Genomic DNA, 14,206 nt, shown 5'->3' on the forward strand with positions numbered 1-14,206 from the left:
AAAATTTTTAAATTGAGATATAATTGACATATTATGTTAGTTTTAGGTGTACAACTTAATGATTTGAAATATGTATATATTGTAAAATGATTTTCATAATAAGTCTAGTTAACATCCATCAGCATACATAGTTACACATTTTTTTTCCTGTGATGAGAACTTTTAAAATTTACTCTTTCAGCAACTTTCAAATGTACAATACAGTATTATTAACTATGGTCACTATGCTGTATATTACATCCTCAGGACTTATTTTATAATGGTAAGTTTGTGTCTTTTGACTTCCTTCACCCATATTGCCCATGCCCCCCACACACCCCTACCTCTGCCAACTACCTATCTGTTCTTTGTACAAAACAATTATTTGTTAAAGTTTTTACTTAAATTCCATTTAGTTAACATACATTGTAATATTAGTTTCAGGTGTACAGTATAGTGATTCAACACTTCCATACAACATCTGCTCATAACAACAAGTGCACTCCTTAATCCCCATTATCTATTTTCACCCATACCCCCACCCACCTAATCTGGTAACCATCAGTTTGTTCTCCATAGTTAAGAGTCTGTACAAAGAGATAACTTTTAAAAGAAGAAAATGTTACATGGATACATTGAAGATGTGTTTTGCAGCATTATTTACACTATTCTAAAATGAAATAAATGGCAAAGAAATGATTACCAACTAGATGGACTGTTACATAGTCTCTAAAATTATAATGCTCTGAGTTATTTAGCAATATGGAAAATTTCTGCTTTAAAATAGAAAAGAGACCATGAAGTTCTGCATATAGTGATATATGGATAAAGAATGAAAGAAACTGGTAATTTGAAATAGTATATTTGGTGTTGTGATTCAGGGTAAACCATTTAGCTTCAGAAATTCCATTCCTCTTATTGTTTACCATTTATATAATAAAGATTTTAAAATTTTAGTATATTAAGTATGTTATTGGCCATGAGTAGTCTTACAAGTTATGCTTTCAGTGTTAATTCATAATTTAAAACAAAATGTGGCATGTTTCTGCAAATATAAGCATAAAGTTTACACACAATAAGCCCTGCTTATAAAAAGCTAGCAGGTTTTTCGTTTGCCGTGTAATGTCAGAATTTGCATACAATTTTGAAAACTCCTCAGGGGAAAAGTTTAAGAAAAGAATAGTACTGTAGAATGTGATTTAAAATAGAAACAAGCTTTATGAATTTAATTTTATTATGCCAAACTAGGTTAGCCCAGTGCAGTTTGTCTTCATTTAAACAATGTACATGTATTACAAATAGCTGATACAGGGGTGCTTGGGTGGCACAGTTGGTTAAGAAACTGACTTTTGGTTTCAACTCAGGTCATGATCTGAGGGTCATGAGATGGAGCCCCAAGTTGGGCTCTGTGCTCAGGGGGGAATCTGCTAAAGTTTCTCTCTCCCTCTGGCCCTCCCTGCACTTACTCTTGCTCACATTCTCTCTCACTCTCTCAAATAAATAAATTTCTTAAAAAAAAAACAAATAGCTGATACAGGATCAATCTATTATTTTCATTTATGTATGAAGGTGGCATAGGTTTAATGGAGCATATACAAGTGAAGGCAAAATGTTTGTTTGAGCTTGTCATTACTGAATTAAGATCCTGTGAATATGGGTTAGTTGGGTGAACAGTGTTCATCAGTCAAATTAGAAAGACTCCAAGGAAGGAAACTGCAGTTCTCTGTACTTCAGAATGTTGTGTTCCTTAAGTTTTGAAATTTGCTGGGAACATACTAATTTGTTTTTTCTGATTTAGGCAAAAATTTAGTAACTTTTTCTAACTATATGATGCTAAATTTAGTGAAGATGTTTTTTATACAGTTTTTTCTTTGTTTAGTTGTTGATTTCTTATGATAAATATATGATTACATTCATTGGGCAAAACATTTTAGTTATAGTTTAAAATGATATTTTACTTAGGTTTTGCAAATAAAATTCTAAGCTTTGTGAACTGAACATTTTTAAAAACATTTGTATTTCAACAGTTGACAATAAATTATGGGGAAATCCTGTAGTCTAATATTATCAACAAAGGACTGTAATGTGATAAATTCTAAACATTTGAGAAGATACCATTTTGATTATGCCATTTTCTTTTCTGGGATGATTGAGTTTACAAACATTGCAATTAAATGTTTCTAAGCAAATGGTGATGGATTGCTAAATGCTTTGGAATATAGAATTTAAGCAAAAACTCTATTCTCAGTTAATTGTTAGTCTGTATAGTATTTTGATACTAATTAGGGTAAAAAAATCGGTGGATAATATATAGAATTTCTGAGTTACTGGCATACATCTTTGATGTGATATCAAATAAAATTTTTTCATAGCGCCTGGGTGGCTCAGTCAGTTAAGTGTCCAACTCTTGATCTCAGCTTAGGTCTTGATCTCAGGGTTGTGAGTTCAAGCTCCAAGCTGGGCATGGAGCCTACTTAAAAAATAAATAAAATTTTTTCTCCTAGTTGGTGCATTCAAAAATACAGATGCTAACTTATTTGACAAAAAAATGAAAATGTTTCAAAATGTTAGAAAGTATTGTAGGTTGTCTTTTTTTTCTAATCACATCTATCTAGACAAAGTTTGCAGATATTTTCAAGTTTTGTTGAAAATATATAACAAGGTCTTATGTGTTTAATGAAAACTTCAGAAAATTTATTTGGATTCTAGCAATAGTATTAATGATTCTATACAGGGAATCCAGATAATAGAGTTGTCAGATTGACTTTTAATTTATGTTCAAGATTCCAAGAGTCAGGATTGAAACTTTGAGCAGAAAACTGGAAAACATATAAAAAGAACCAAATGGAAATTTAGAACCAAAAAAATAAAGTAACTGAAATAAAAGTTTAGTGAATAGACTAGACAGAGCTGAAGAGAAAAAGAATGAAATGGAGTATCATCAGTAGAAAATACTGAAAATGAAGTATAGAGACACAAAAAGAATAGAGTACAGAATAAAGGGTCAGATACAGGGCACCTGGGTGGCTCAGTTGGTTAAGCGACTGCCTTCGGCTCAGGTCATGATCCTGGAGTCCCAGGATCGAGTCCCGCATCAGGCTCCCTGCTCGGTGGGGAGTCTACTTCTCCCTCTGACCCTCCCCCCTCTCATGTGCTCTCTCTCTCTCTCATTCTCTCTCTCAAATAAATAAATAAAATCTTTAAAAAAAAGAAATTAAAAAAAAGGGTCAGATACAAAGGCAGTACATTTAATTAAAATCCTAAAAGGAGGGCAAGGAAAAGGGAGGATGGAAGAAATATTTGAATACTAAGAATTAATACATATGAAGGTAATAACTGATGTAGTTAATACATATTAGTTAATACAAACTAGGAATTTTCCAAAACCATGGAAAATACTATGCCACCAATTCAAGAAGCCCCACAAATCAAGAGCATGTAAAATAATATGAAAATAACTTAGTTTCCTTGTAGTTAAACTGCCAAAAATCACAAACAGAAAATCTAAAATCTTAGAGGAAAAATTAGACTGCACTGACTTCTCAATAGAAACAGCAGAAGCTGGAAGACATAATGGAATGATATCTTCAAAGTTCTGAAATAGAACCTAAAATTCTTTCACCTAGGAAATATCTTTCAAGAATAAAGGTAAAATAGGGGCATCTGGGTGGCTCAGTCGGTTAAGCATCTGCCTTTGGCTCAGGTCTTGATCTCAGGGTCATGGGGTTGAGCCCTGCATCGGGCTCCTGGCTCAGTGGGGAGTATGCTGCTCCATCTCCCGCTGCCCCCACCCCCTGATTGTGCTTTCTCTCTTGCATGCATACTCTCTCTCTCAAATAAATATATTTTTTAAAAAGAATAGAAGTAAAATAGCTCTTTTTCTGGTTAACAGGTATCAGGAGTGGCCTAGAGTAGGAGTTGGGGAGTCCATCAGCCTTTCGGTGGCATTTAAAATTAACCTTAAAAATTATTTATAGAACAATGGCAGTTAGGTTAAGTAAGGGATAACATAGTCCATCCTCTCTTGAAATAAACTGAAATCTAACAACGTCAAATAAATTGTCTAAGGTCATATAACCTCGTGTTGATACATATGGGTCAGAACCCCACTCCTGCCTAATTGTTCCTCTTCCCCCATATTGTCCCCCCTTTTTTTTTGGTAACTGTAAAAGACGGTTTTGTTGTATGCTTACTGTATACCATGCTGTATGGTTAAATACTTGAAAAACATGACTTTCTTTAATATAAAAGTAATATACATTCATTCTAGAGTAGAGTGCATAAGAGCTTGGCTTAGATCTAGAGGTAGACTGCTTGGGTTCAACTCCAGTTCTGCCTAGCTGTGTGATTTGGGTAAATTAACTCAGCTATTCTAAATCTCAGTTTCCATATCAGTTGGATTGTTGTAAGGATTAAATGAAATGATGCAATTCAGGAAAAAAGAACAAAATAAATATCAAGCAGTTCATAGACACTGAAATAACCACTTGGATTATTTCTCCTCTGTGGGACTGTTTCTCCCTCTGTCTCAATGGAGACTTTGTGGAATTTTATTATTCTTTGTTAAGTTTTTAAAACATATTTTAAATTGTGGTAAAATACACATACAACTTATCATTTAAATTATTTTAAAGTGTACAATTTAGTGGCATTAAGTACATTCACAATATTGTTCAACCATAATCATTATCTAGTTCCAGAGCTTTTTTATCACCTCAAATGGAAACCCCATACTCATCACTTCTTATCCCTTGTTGTTCAGCCCCTGGCAACCACTAATCAGCTTTTTGACTTTGTGGATTTGTGTATTCTGGGAATTTCATATAAATGGAATCATACAATATATGACCTTTTGTGTCTGGCTGCTTTTAGCATAATGGGTTAAGGTTCATCCATGTTATGGTATGTGTCAGTACTTTATTCCATGTTATGAATGAGTAAGATTTCACTGTATGTATATACCACCACATTTTGTTTTTCCAAGTATTAGTTCAGAATATTTGAATTGTTTCCACCTTTGGCTACTATGAATAGTTGCTGGTATGAACATTGATACACAAGCTTTTGTTTGAACACTGGTTTTCTATTCTTTTGATAAACAGTTGACCCTTGAACAATGCAGAGGTTAGGGACATTGACCCCCTGCACAGCCCAAAAATTTGCATACCCAGCTTTTGATTCCCAAAAAAACCTAACTGCTAAGGAAGCCAAGTGTTGACTAGAAGCCTTTCTGATAACATAAACAGTCAGTTAATACATAGTTTGTATGTTATATGTATTATTTACTGTATTCTTACAGTAAGTAAGCTAGAAAAAGTGTTATTAAAAAAATCATATGGAAGAGAAAATACATTTACAAATACAGTACAGTATTGTACTGTATTATATTTTAAAAATATGCACGTAAGTGTACCTTAGCAGTTCAAACCCATGTTGTTCAAGGTTAACTGTATCCTCCCTAAGGTGGAATTGCTGGATCACATGGTAACTTTTTGATAAATCAGCAAACTGTTTTTCTCAGTGGCTGTACCATTTTACATTTCTACTAGCAATACACAAGGGTTCCAATATCTCCACATTCTCATCAACATTTATTTTCCATTTTTGGTTTTTGTTTTTGTAGCCATCCTACTCGGTCTGAGTGGTATCTCATTTGACTTGCATTTCTCTAATGACTAATGGTGTTGAGCATCTTTTTATGTGCTTTTTGGTCAGTTGTATATTTTCTTTGGAAAAATGTCAGTTTTTAAACTGAATTGTCTTTTTGTTGCGTTTAAGAGTTCTTTATAGAGCCATCTGGGTAGCTCAGTTAAGCATCTTGGTTTCAGCCCAGGTCATGATCTCAGGGTTGTGAGATGATGGAGCCCCATGTTGGGCTTGGCGCTGGGTGTGGAGCCTGCTTGGGATTCTCTCTCTCCCTCTCCCCTAGCCCCCACTTTCTCTCTTTCTCTCTCAAATAAATAATCTTTAAAAAAAAGTTCTTTATATATCCTGAATAGTAGACCCTTATCAGATATCTGATTTGCAAATATTTTTCCCATAATGTGGGCCTTTTAACTCTCTTGAAAATGTCCCTTGATGTACAAAAACTTTTAACTTTGATGAAGTCTAATTTATCCATTTTGTTGGTTATGCTTTGGTGTCATATCTAAAAAATCATTACCAAATCCACGAACAAGAAGGTTGATCCCTATGTTTTCAGAGTTTTATTTTTTGGGCTGTTATATTTAGGTCTCTGATCCATTTTGAGTTAATTTTTATATATATAGTGTGAGTTAGGGGTGAACTTCATTTTTCTACATGTGGATATCCAGTGTTCTTAGCATCATTTGTTGAAGAGATTGTTCTTTTCTCATTTCATGGTCTAGGCACTTTTGTCAAAAACTAATCAACCAAAGATATATGGGTTTATTTCTGAACTCTCAGTTCTATTTCATTGATTTATAGGTCTTTCCTTATATACCACATTGATTTGATTACAGTAACTTTATAGTAAGTTTTGAAATTCAACCTGTAAGTCTTCCAACTTTGTTCTTTTCAAGATTGTTTTGGCTGTTTGAGGCCCCTTGCAGCCCCTTGCAGCTCCATATGAATTTTAGGATCAGATTTTCTGTTTCTTCAAAAAAAAAAAAAATCGTTGATATTAGGGATTGCATTCAATGTCTAGATCACTTTGTGTAGTATTACCATTTTAACAGTATTAAATCTTCCAACCCATGAATATGGGATGTCTTTCCATTTATTTGGGTCTTTCAGCAATGTTTTATAGTTTTCAGTATGTGTATCTTGTACCTCCTTGGTTAAATTTATTGCTTAATCGTTTTTTAATACTTTTATAAATGGAATTGCTTTCTTAATTTCTTTTTCTGATTATTCATTGATATAGAAATACACCTTTTTGTGTGTGTTGATCATGTATCCCACAACTTTGCTGAAATTGCTTATTAGCTCTAAGAGTTTTTTGTAGATTCTTTTGGATTTTATATATGTATAGGATTATGTCCTATGCATTTAAAAAACATTTTTAGACCTAGTTATTACCTTTACACCAGTGTTTTTCAACTTGCAGGTCACAACCTAATAGTGGATCATGAAATCAATTCAATTTGTAAGTTTTGTTCTGTGAAATTGTTGTGTATAAAACATAGATTGTTTGCATGTATTGGAGTCCTTGTATAAAATATATTTCTTACCAGGAATTATAGTAAAAAAAAAAATGAAACTCTTCGTAGTTGCTTTTCATTATCTTGGAAATGATAATTTTTTTAAAAGATTTTGTTTTTTTCCTTGAGAGAGAGAGCAAGACAGAGAGAGAGCATGAGCAGGGGGCAGAGGGAGAGGGAAAAGCAGACGCCTCACTGAGCAGGGAGTGGACACAGGGCTCGGTCCCAGCACCCCAAGATCATGACCTGAGCTGAAGGCAGATGCTTAACCAACTGAGCCATCCAGGTGCCCTTGTTTGTTTTGTTTCTTAAATTCCACATCTGAGTGAAGTCATATAGCATTTGTCTTTCTCTGGCCGACTTACTTTGCTTAGCATAATACTCTGTAGTTCCATCCATGTCATTATTAATGCAAGATCTCATTCTTTTTATGGTTGAGTAATATTCCATTGTATAGCTTGTGAGATTTTTGCTTTTCATGCTTTCTGATAAATCATTTCTTAGCCTTGTTTTGGATACTGTGGAGAAAATTTCTTACTGAAACCCAAGATACTTGAGAAGAATATACTTTATTAAAGATAGTAATCTATCTAGTAAATTGCATATACTTATTACAAATGAAAACAAAAGCCATATTATGAAGGATAATATAATCTACAAAGATATCTTTTATTCTCCAATGGATAGAAATTACTAAAGTATAATAAAATATATATTTTCAGTAATTGAATTAATATGAAATTTCCTGAATATAGTAAAGAATTAAGGGTGAACTCACAGCTTTTTAAAGCAAATGAAGTACCTTAAAATATAACTATAATACATGGATACAAAATTACTACTTTACAAAAGTAAAATTATTCCCATGCACTAGGCTCATGATAGGGTGTCTTTCCAATCTAATAAATTAAATACTGTTTGATTTTTCTAAATTGTTGTGTATGATGCTAACTTGCATCTTTTACCCATGAACAGTTTTGGGGGTTATGGACTATGTACAGTAAAGGACATTGGGACTGGAGCTACCACCAGTGGAGTTATTCTGCCCTCTGCCCTCTTTGTTCCACTCTCCATTTACTGATGCAGCATCTTCCCAGTGGTCCACCTGTCATTCTGACAGGGGTTTTTTGAGATTTTATTTATTTATTTAAGAGAGAGAGAGAGAGAGAGAGAGAGAGAGCACTAGCAGGGGGAGAGGGGGAGGAGTAGAGGGAGAGGGAGAAGCAGACTCCCCGCTGAGCAGGGAGCTTGACACAGGACTCAATCCCGGGACTCCAGGATCACGATTTGAGCCAAAGGCAGATGTTTAACCAACTGAGCCACCCAGGCGCCCCTTTTTTTTTTTTTACTGCATTACACAATTCAGCATGTATCGGGATGAGCCTGGGCTTTAGAATCCCATAAGTCTGTGTTTAATTCTCCTCCCTCCTGTCAGCTTTCTGATTGTGGACAAGTCACTTGAGTCCTCTTAGCCTCACTTTCCTTTGCTATAAAATGGAGATAATTCAGGGTTACGCTGAAGAATAAATGCTATTATGCTGTGTATATGACGTGTCAAATACAAGTGCCTGGCATGGTAAAAAAAAAATTATAGCTATTAAAACACCTGTGTTATGATTAATACTTAGTAAATGGTAGTTCCATTTCTGCTTGCAACCAAAACTTGTATAAATGTTCTATCATTTTCAAGTAGAAGCTAACGAATTCTACAAAGTTCATCTGTGCCATTGGGTGTTTGTTAGTAGAACATGTTTTCCATATAATTGTATAGATTTTACTGATGGTTTTGTGATACATTAGGTTTTAGATGATGGGAATTGCCTTGCTGTCTGTTATGAAAATATGAATATATGGGGTATGTCTGTTTTTAAGGTACCAAAACCCCAAAATAATAAATGAGCATTATTATTTTATTTTCCTCTTCTGTAGTTATGTGCTGCTCATCTTCCAGCTGAATCAGAGGCACCAAATCATTATCAGGCAGTATGTCGTGCACTGTTTGCAGAAACAATGGAGCTACACACGTTTCTGACTAAAATTAAGAGTGCAAAGGAGGTAAGTACTACTGCTTTTATTTATTGGCATTGTGAAAGATTAACCTGAATTTTCAACACTGTCCAGCATAATATTTAAAATATTTATTACCATCCTTATCATGAGTGCTGAAAATAATTTAGGAAAGAATCAACTTAGGCAAAATTAAATATTTTTTTTTAAATTGCAGTATAGTTGACATATATACAATATAATGATTGAACAATTCTATACCTTACTCAGTGCTCACCCATCCTCCCACCCACATCCCCTCTGGCAATCATTAGTTTGTTCTCTCTAGTTAAGAATCTGTTTTTTTGTCTTTTTTTCCTTTGTTCATCTGTTTTGTTTCTTAAATTCTACATAAGAATGAAATTATATGGTATTTGTCTTTCTCTGACTTATTTGGCTTAGCATTATGCCCTCTAGATCCATCCATGTTGTTGCAAATGGCAGGATCTCATTCTTTTGTATGGCTGAGTAATACTCCATTGTATATCTGTACCACATCACCTTTATCCACTCATCTGTCGATGGACACTTGGGCTACTTCCGTAATTTGGTTATTGTAAATATGCTCCAGTAAACATAGGGGTGCATATATCTTCTTGAATTGGGGCTTTCATATTTTGGGGGTTAATACCCAGTAGTGGAATTACTAGATCATATGGTAATTCTATTTTTAATTTTTTGAGGAACCTCCATACTGTCTTCCACAGTGGCTGCACCAGTTTGCATTCCCACCAACAGTGTAGAAGGATTTTTTCTCCATGTCCTTGCCAATGCTTGTTGTTTCCTGTGTTGTTAATTTTAACCATTCCGACAGGTGTGAGGTGATATCTCGTTGTGGGTTTGATTTGCATTTCCCTGATGATGAGTGATGGTGAGCATCTTTTCATGTGTCTCTTGGCCATCTGGATGTCTTCTTTGGAGAAATGTCTATTCGTGTCTTCTTTTATTATGATGATGATGATGATGATGTTAGTCCCCATACCGTACATCATTAGTTTTTGATGTAGTGTTCCATGATTCATTATTTTTGTATAACACCCAGTGTGCCATGCAATACGTGCCCTCCTTAATACCCATCACTGGGGCAACACATCCCCATACCCCTCTCCCCTCTAAAACCCTCAGTTTGTTTCTCAGAGTCCATAGTCTCTCATGGTTCATCTCTCCCTCCGATTCCCCACCCTTCATTTTTCCCTTCCTTCTCCTAATGTCCTCCATGCTATTCCTTATGTTCCACAAATAAGTGGAACCATATGATAATTGACTTTCTCTGCTTGACTTATTTCACTTCCATCCACGTCTTCTGCCCATTTTTAATTAGATTATTTGGGTTTTCTTTTCCATGTTGAGTTATATAAGTTGTTTTATATTTTGAATTCTCTTTATTGGATATGTCATTTGCAAATATCTTCTTCCATTTGTTAGGTTGTCTTTTAGCTTTGTTGATTGTTTCCTTTGCTCTGCAGAAGCTTTTTATTTTGATATAATCCCAATTATTTTTGCTCTTGTTTCTCTTGCCTCAAGAGACATATCCACAAAAATTTTGTTATGGCTGATGTCAGTGAAATTACTGCCTGTGCTTTCTTCTAGGATTTTTATGGTTTCAGGTCTCACATTTAGGTCTTTAATCCATTTTGAGTTTATTTATGTGTATGGTGAAAGACATTGGTCCAGTCTCATTCTTTTGCACACAGCTGTCCAGTTTCCCCAGTACCATTTGTTGAAGAGACTGTCTTTTTCCCATTGCATATTCTTGTCTCCTTTGTCAAAGATTAATTGACCACATAATCATGAGTTTATTTCTGGGTTTTCTATTCTGTTCTCTTCATCTATGTATTTTTATCAGTGTCTTCGCCAGTTCTGTACTGTTTTGATTACTTTAGCTTAATAGTATATCTTGATATTTGCAGTTGTAATATTTCCAGTTTTGTTCTTCTTTTTCAAGATTGCTTTGGCTATTGAAGGTCTTTTGTGGTTCCATATAAATTTTAGGATTATTTATTCTAATTCTGTGAAAAGTGCTGTTGGTATTTTGATAGAAATTGCATTAAATCTATAGATTGCTTTGGGTAATGTGGACATTTTAACAATATTTGTTCTTCCAGTCCATGAGCATGGAATATCTTTCTATTTGTTTGTGTTGTCTTCAGTTTCCTCATCAGGTTTCAGAGTACAGATCTTTCACCTTATTTGTTTATTCCTAGGTATCAATTTTGGTGCCATTGTATGTGGGATTGATTTTCTTTTCTTTTGGGGGGGGGTTGTTTTCTTAATTTTTCTTTCTGCTGTTTCATTATTATTGTGTAGAAACACAGCAGATTTCTGTACATTGATTTTGTATCCTGTGGCGTTACTGAATTCATTTATCAGTTCTAGTAGTTTTGGGGTGGAATCTTTAGGGTTTTCTATGTATAGTGTCATATCATGTGCAAATAGTGAAAGTTTTTCTTCCTCCTTACCAATTTTGATGCCTTCTATTTCTTTTTCTTGTCAGATTGCTATGGCTAGGACTTCTAGGACTATGTTGAATGAAAGTGATGAGAGTGGACATGCTTGTGTTGTTCCTGATCTTAGAGAAAAAGCTCTTGGTTTTTCAGCATTGAGTATGATATTAGCTGTGGGTTTTTCATGTATGGCCTTTATTATGTTGAGTTATTTTCCCTCTAAACCTGCTTTGTTGAGGATTTTTTCATGAATGGATATTGTGCTTTGTTAGATACTTTTTCTGCATCTATTGAAATGATCATGTGGTTTTTATCCAAAACTTGCTGATGTGATGTATCATGTTGATTTATTTGTGAATATTGAACCACTTTTGCTTCCCAGGAATAAATCCCACTTGATCATGGTGAATGACTTTTTTTACTTTATTGTTGGGTTTTGTTGAGGATTTTTGCATCTCTGTTCATCAGAGATATTGGCCTGTAGTTCTCTTTTTTTGTGGTGTCTTTATCTGGTTTTGGTATCAGGATAATGCTGGCCTCATAGAATGAATTTGGAAGCTTTCCTTCTATTTTTTTGGAATAGTTTGAGAAGAATAGATATTAACTCTTCTTTACGTGTTTGGTAGAATTTACCTGTGAAGCTGTCTGATCCTGGGCTTTTGTTTACTGGGAGTTTTTTGATAACTTACTCAATTTCATTGCTGGTAATTCATCTGTTCAAATTTTCTATGTCTTCCTAATTCAGTTTTGGGAAGTTGTATGTTTCTAGGAATTTATCCATTTCTTCTAGATTGTCCAATTTGTTGGCATATAATTTTTGATAATATTGTCTTATCCTTTGCATTTCTGTTTCACTTGTTATTTCTCCTCTTTCGTTTCTGATTTTGTTTAAATTTGTTCTTAGTTTTTTAATCTGTTGTTTAAATGAAAGTGTGTGAATCCATGTTATAAAACAGATTTTTGTAAAGCTTCCTTACAAATGAGAAATAAAATGCCACTGAATTAGTTCAGTTTCCCATATGACTTGCTTTTCACCATCTTTCTGCCACTCTTTCCATTTTAAAAGATATAGTACCTTTTTCAGGAAGGAATATGGACTCAGGAAGGAGGCTACACATTTGATAATTTAACTATTTTATAATGGATTTGGATAAATATATAATGGAGGTGATTGGAATTAATATTCATATAGTTGACAATCTCATTTTAGCTATTTTCTTTCATTATTATTCATTATTGTCTGTGATTTAAACTGTTATGTGTAGAGTCCAAAGAGAATCACTCTAATTTATTTACAAGTTGAATCACCATATTGTACATCACACAGATGGTTGTGAAGATTCATGAGATCTATATAAAGCAGCACAGCATCTGTCATGCAGTAAGAGCTCAGTACATGATAGGTGATGGGTATAATTTCTTTTATGACTAAAGTACAGAGTTTCTCTGAAGTACTAGTTTAAAACTTCTGATGACACAGAGTTTGGGGAGGGATACAGTGCAATGTGTAAGAGTGGAAGGAAAATATTAACCCATATTAGCCTAATAAGACTAATTATCTCCTGTAGTAAGTGACAGATGTGTCATCCAGATCACCCTTAATAAATCACCTTAAATAGGGCGCCTGGGTGGCTCAGTTGGTTAAGCAACTGCCTTCGGCTCAGGTCATGATCCTGGAGTCCCGGGATCGAGTCCGACATCGGGCTCCCTGCTCAGCGGGGAGTCTGCTTCTCCCTCTGACCCTCTTCCCTCTCGTGTTCTCTATCTCTCATTCTCTCTCTCTCTCAAATAAATAAATAAAATCTTTAAAAAAAATAAATAAATCACCTTAAATAAATCCATTTTATATGTATGAATAAGAGCTCTAAGCATTCTTTTCTGTCCTAGCCTGGATACTGTTCATAGTCTGCCTTTTTGTTATAAGCCAATGAAAAACTATGCTTTTTTTTTTTTTTTTAGGATTTTATAGAGTTAGACCAAGAGAAAAAGTCTTCAAAGGGTGGAAAAGGGTGAACTATGTGTTATTTGAAGAATAATTACAGGGGTGCCTGGGTGGCTCAGTCATTAAGCGTCTGCCTTTGGCTCAGGTCATGATCCCAGGGTCCTGGGATCGAGCCCCTCATCGGGCTCCCTGCTCTGCAGGAAGCCTGCTTCTCCCTCTTCTACTCCCCCTGCTTGTGTTCCCTCTCTCGCGGTGTCTCTCTCTGTCAAATAAATAAATAAATAAAATCTTAAAAAAAAAAAGAATTATAAATACATCATGGGGACTAGCTTGTCCTCTTGGACAGAACCAGATTAAATGCTTCAGAGTAAACATCCAAAAGTACATCTTCAATTAAGGTTTAGTAAATAGTAGAAAAGATTACTTTTTAAGCTTGTAATTGTCTTCCCCAGCTTGTTAAGTTTGAGATTGCTTTCTCCAGAGAAACAAGCGTTATTTTTAGGATGTAAATATAGTCCTGTGGGGTTAATAGAGTAAACTAAATGCACCGCTGAAGTCCTTTCAACACACACATTCTCAGGAACCATTTCTGAGCTTAAAGAATTGTATTGATAAGTATTTTTTCCTACTCT

At 34.5% G+C, this 14,206-nt stretch overlaps 1 protein-coding gene across 6 annotated transcripts in view; it reads left to right on the forward strand.

Annotated features, from left to right (window-relative positions):
* The window catches only part of SPIRE1 (spire type actin nucleation factor 1), a 211,802-nt gene that overhangs the window by 92,751 nt on the left and 104,845 nt on the right, over positions 1-14,206 (forward strand). For all 6 annotated transcript variants that reach the window (XM_027576299.1, XM_027576300.1, XM_027576303.1 and 3 more), the window contains one exon: positions 9,072-9,197. In XM_027576299.1, the coding sequence (XP_027432100.1) occupies positions 9,072-9,197 (126 nt within the window). The remainder of the gene's footprint in view (positions 1-9,071; positions 9,198-14,206) is intronic.

The sequence above is a fragment of the Zalophus californianus genome, chromosome 14 (assembly GCF_009762305.2).
Source record: "Zalophus californianus isolate mZalCal1 chromosome 14, mZalCal1.pri.v2, whole genome shotgun sequence".
NCBI classification, from domain to species: domain Eukaryota; kingdom Metazoa; phylum Chordata; class Mammalia; order Carnivora; family Otariidae; genus Zalophus; species Zalophus californianus.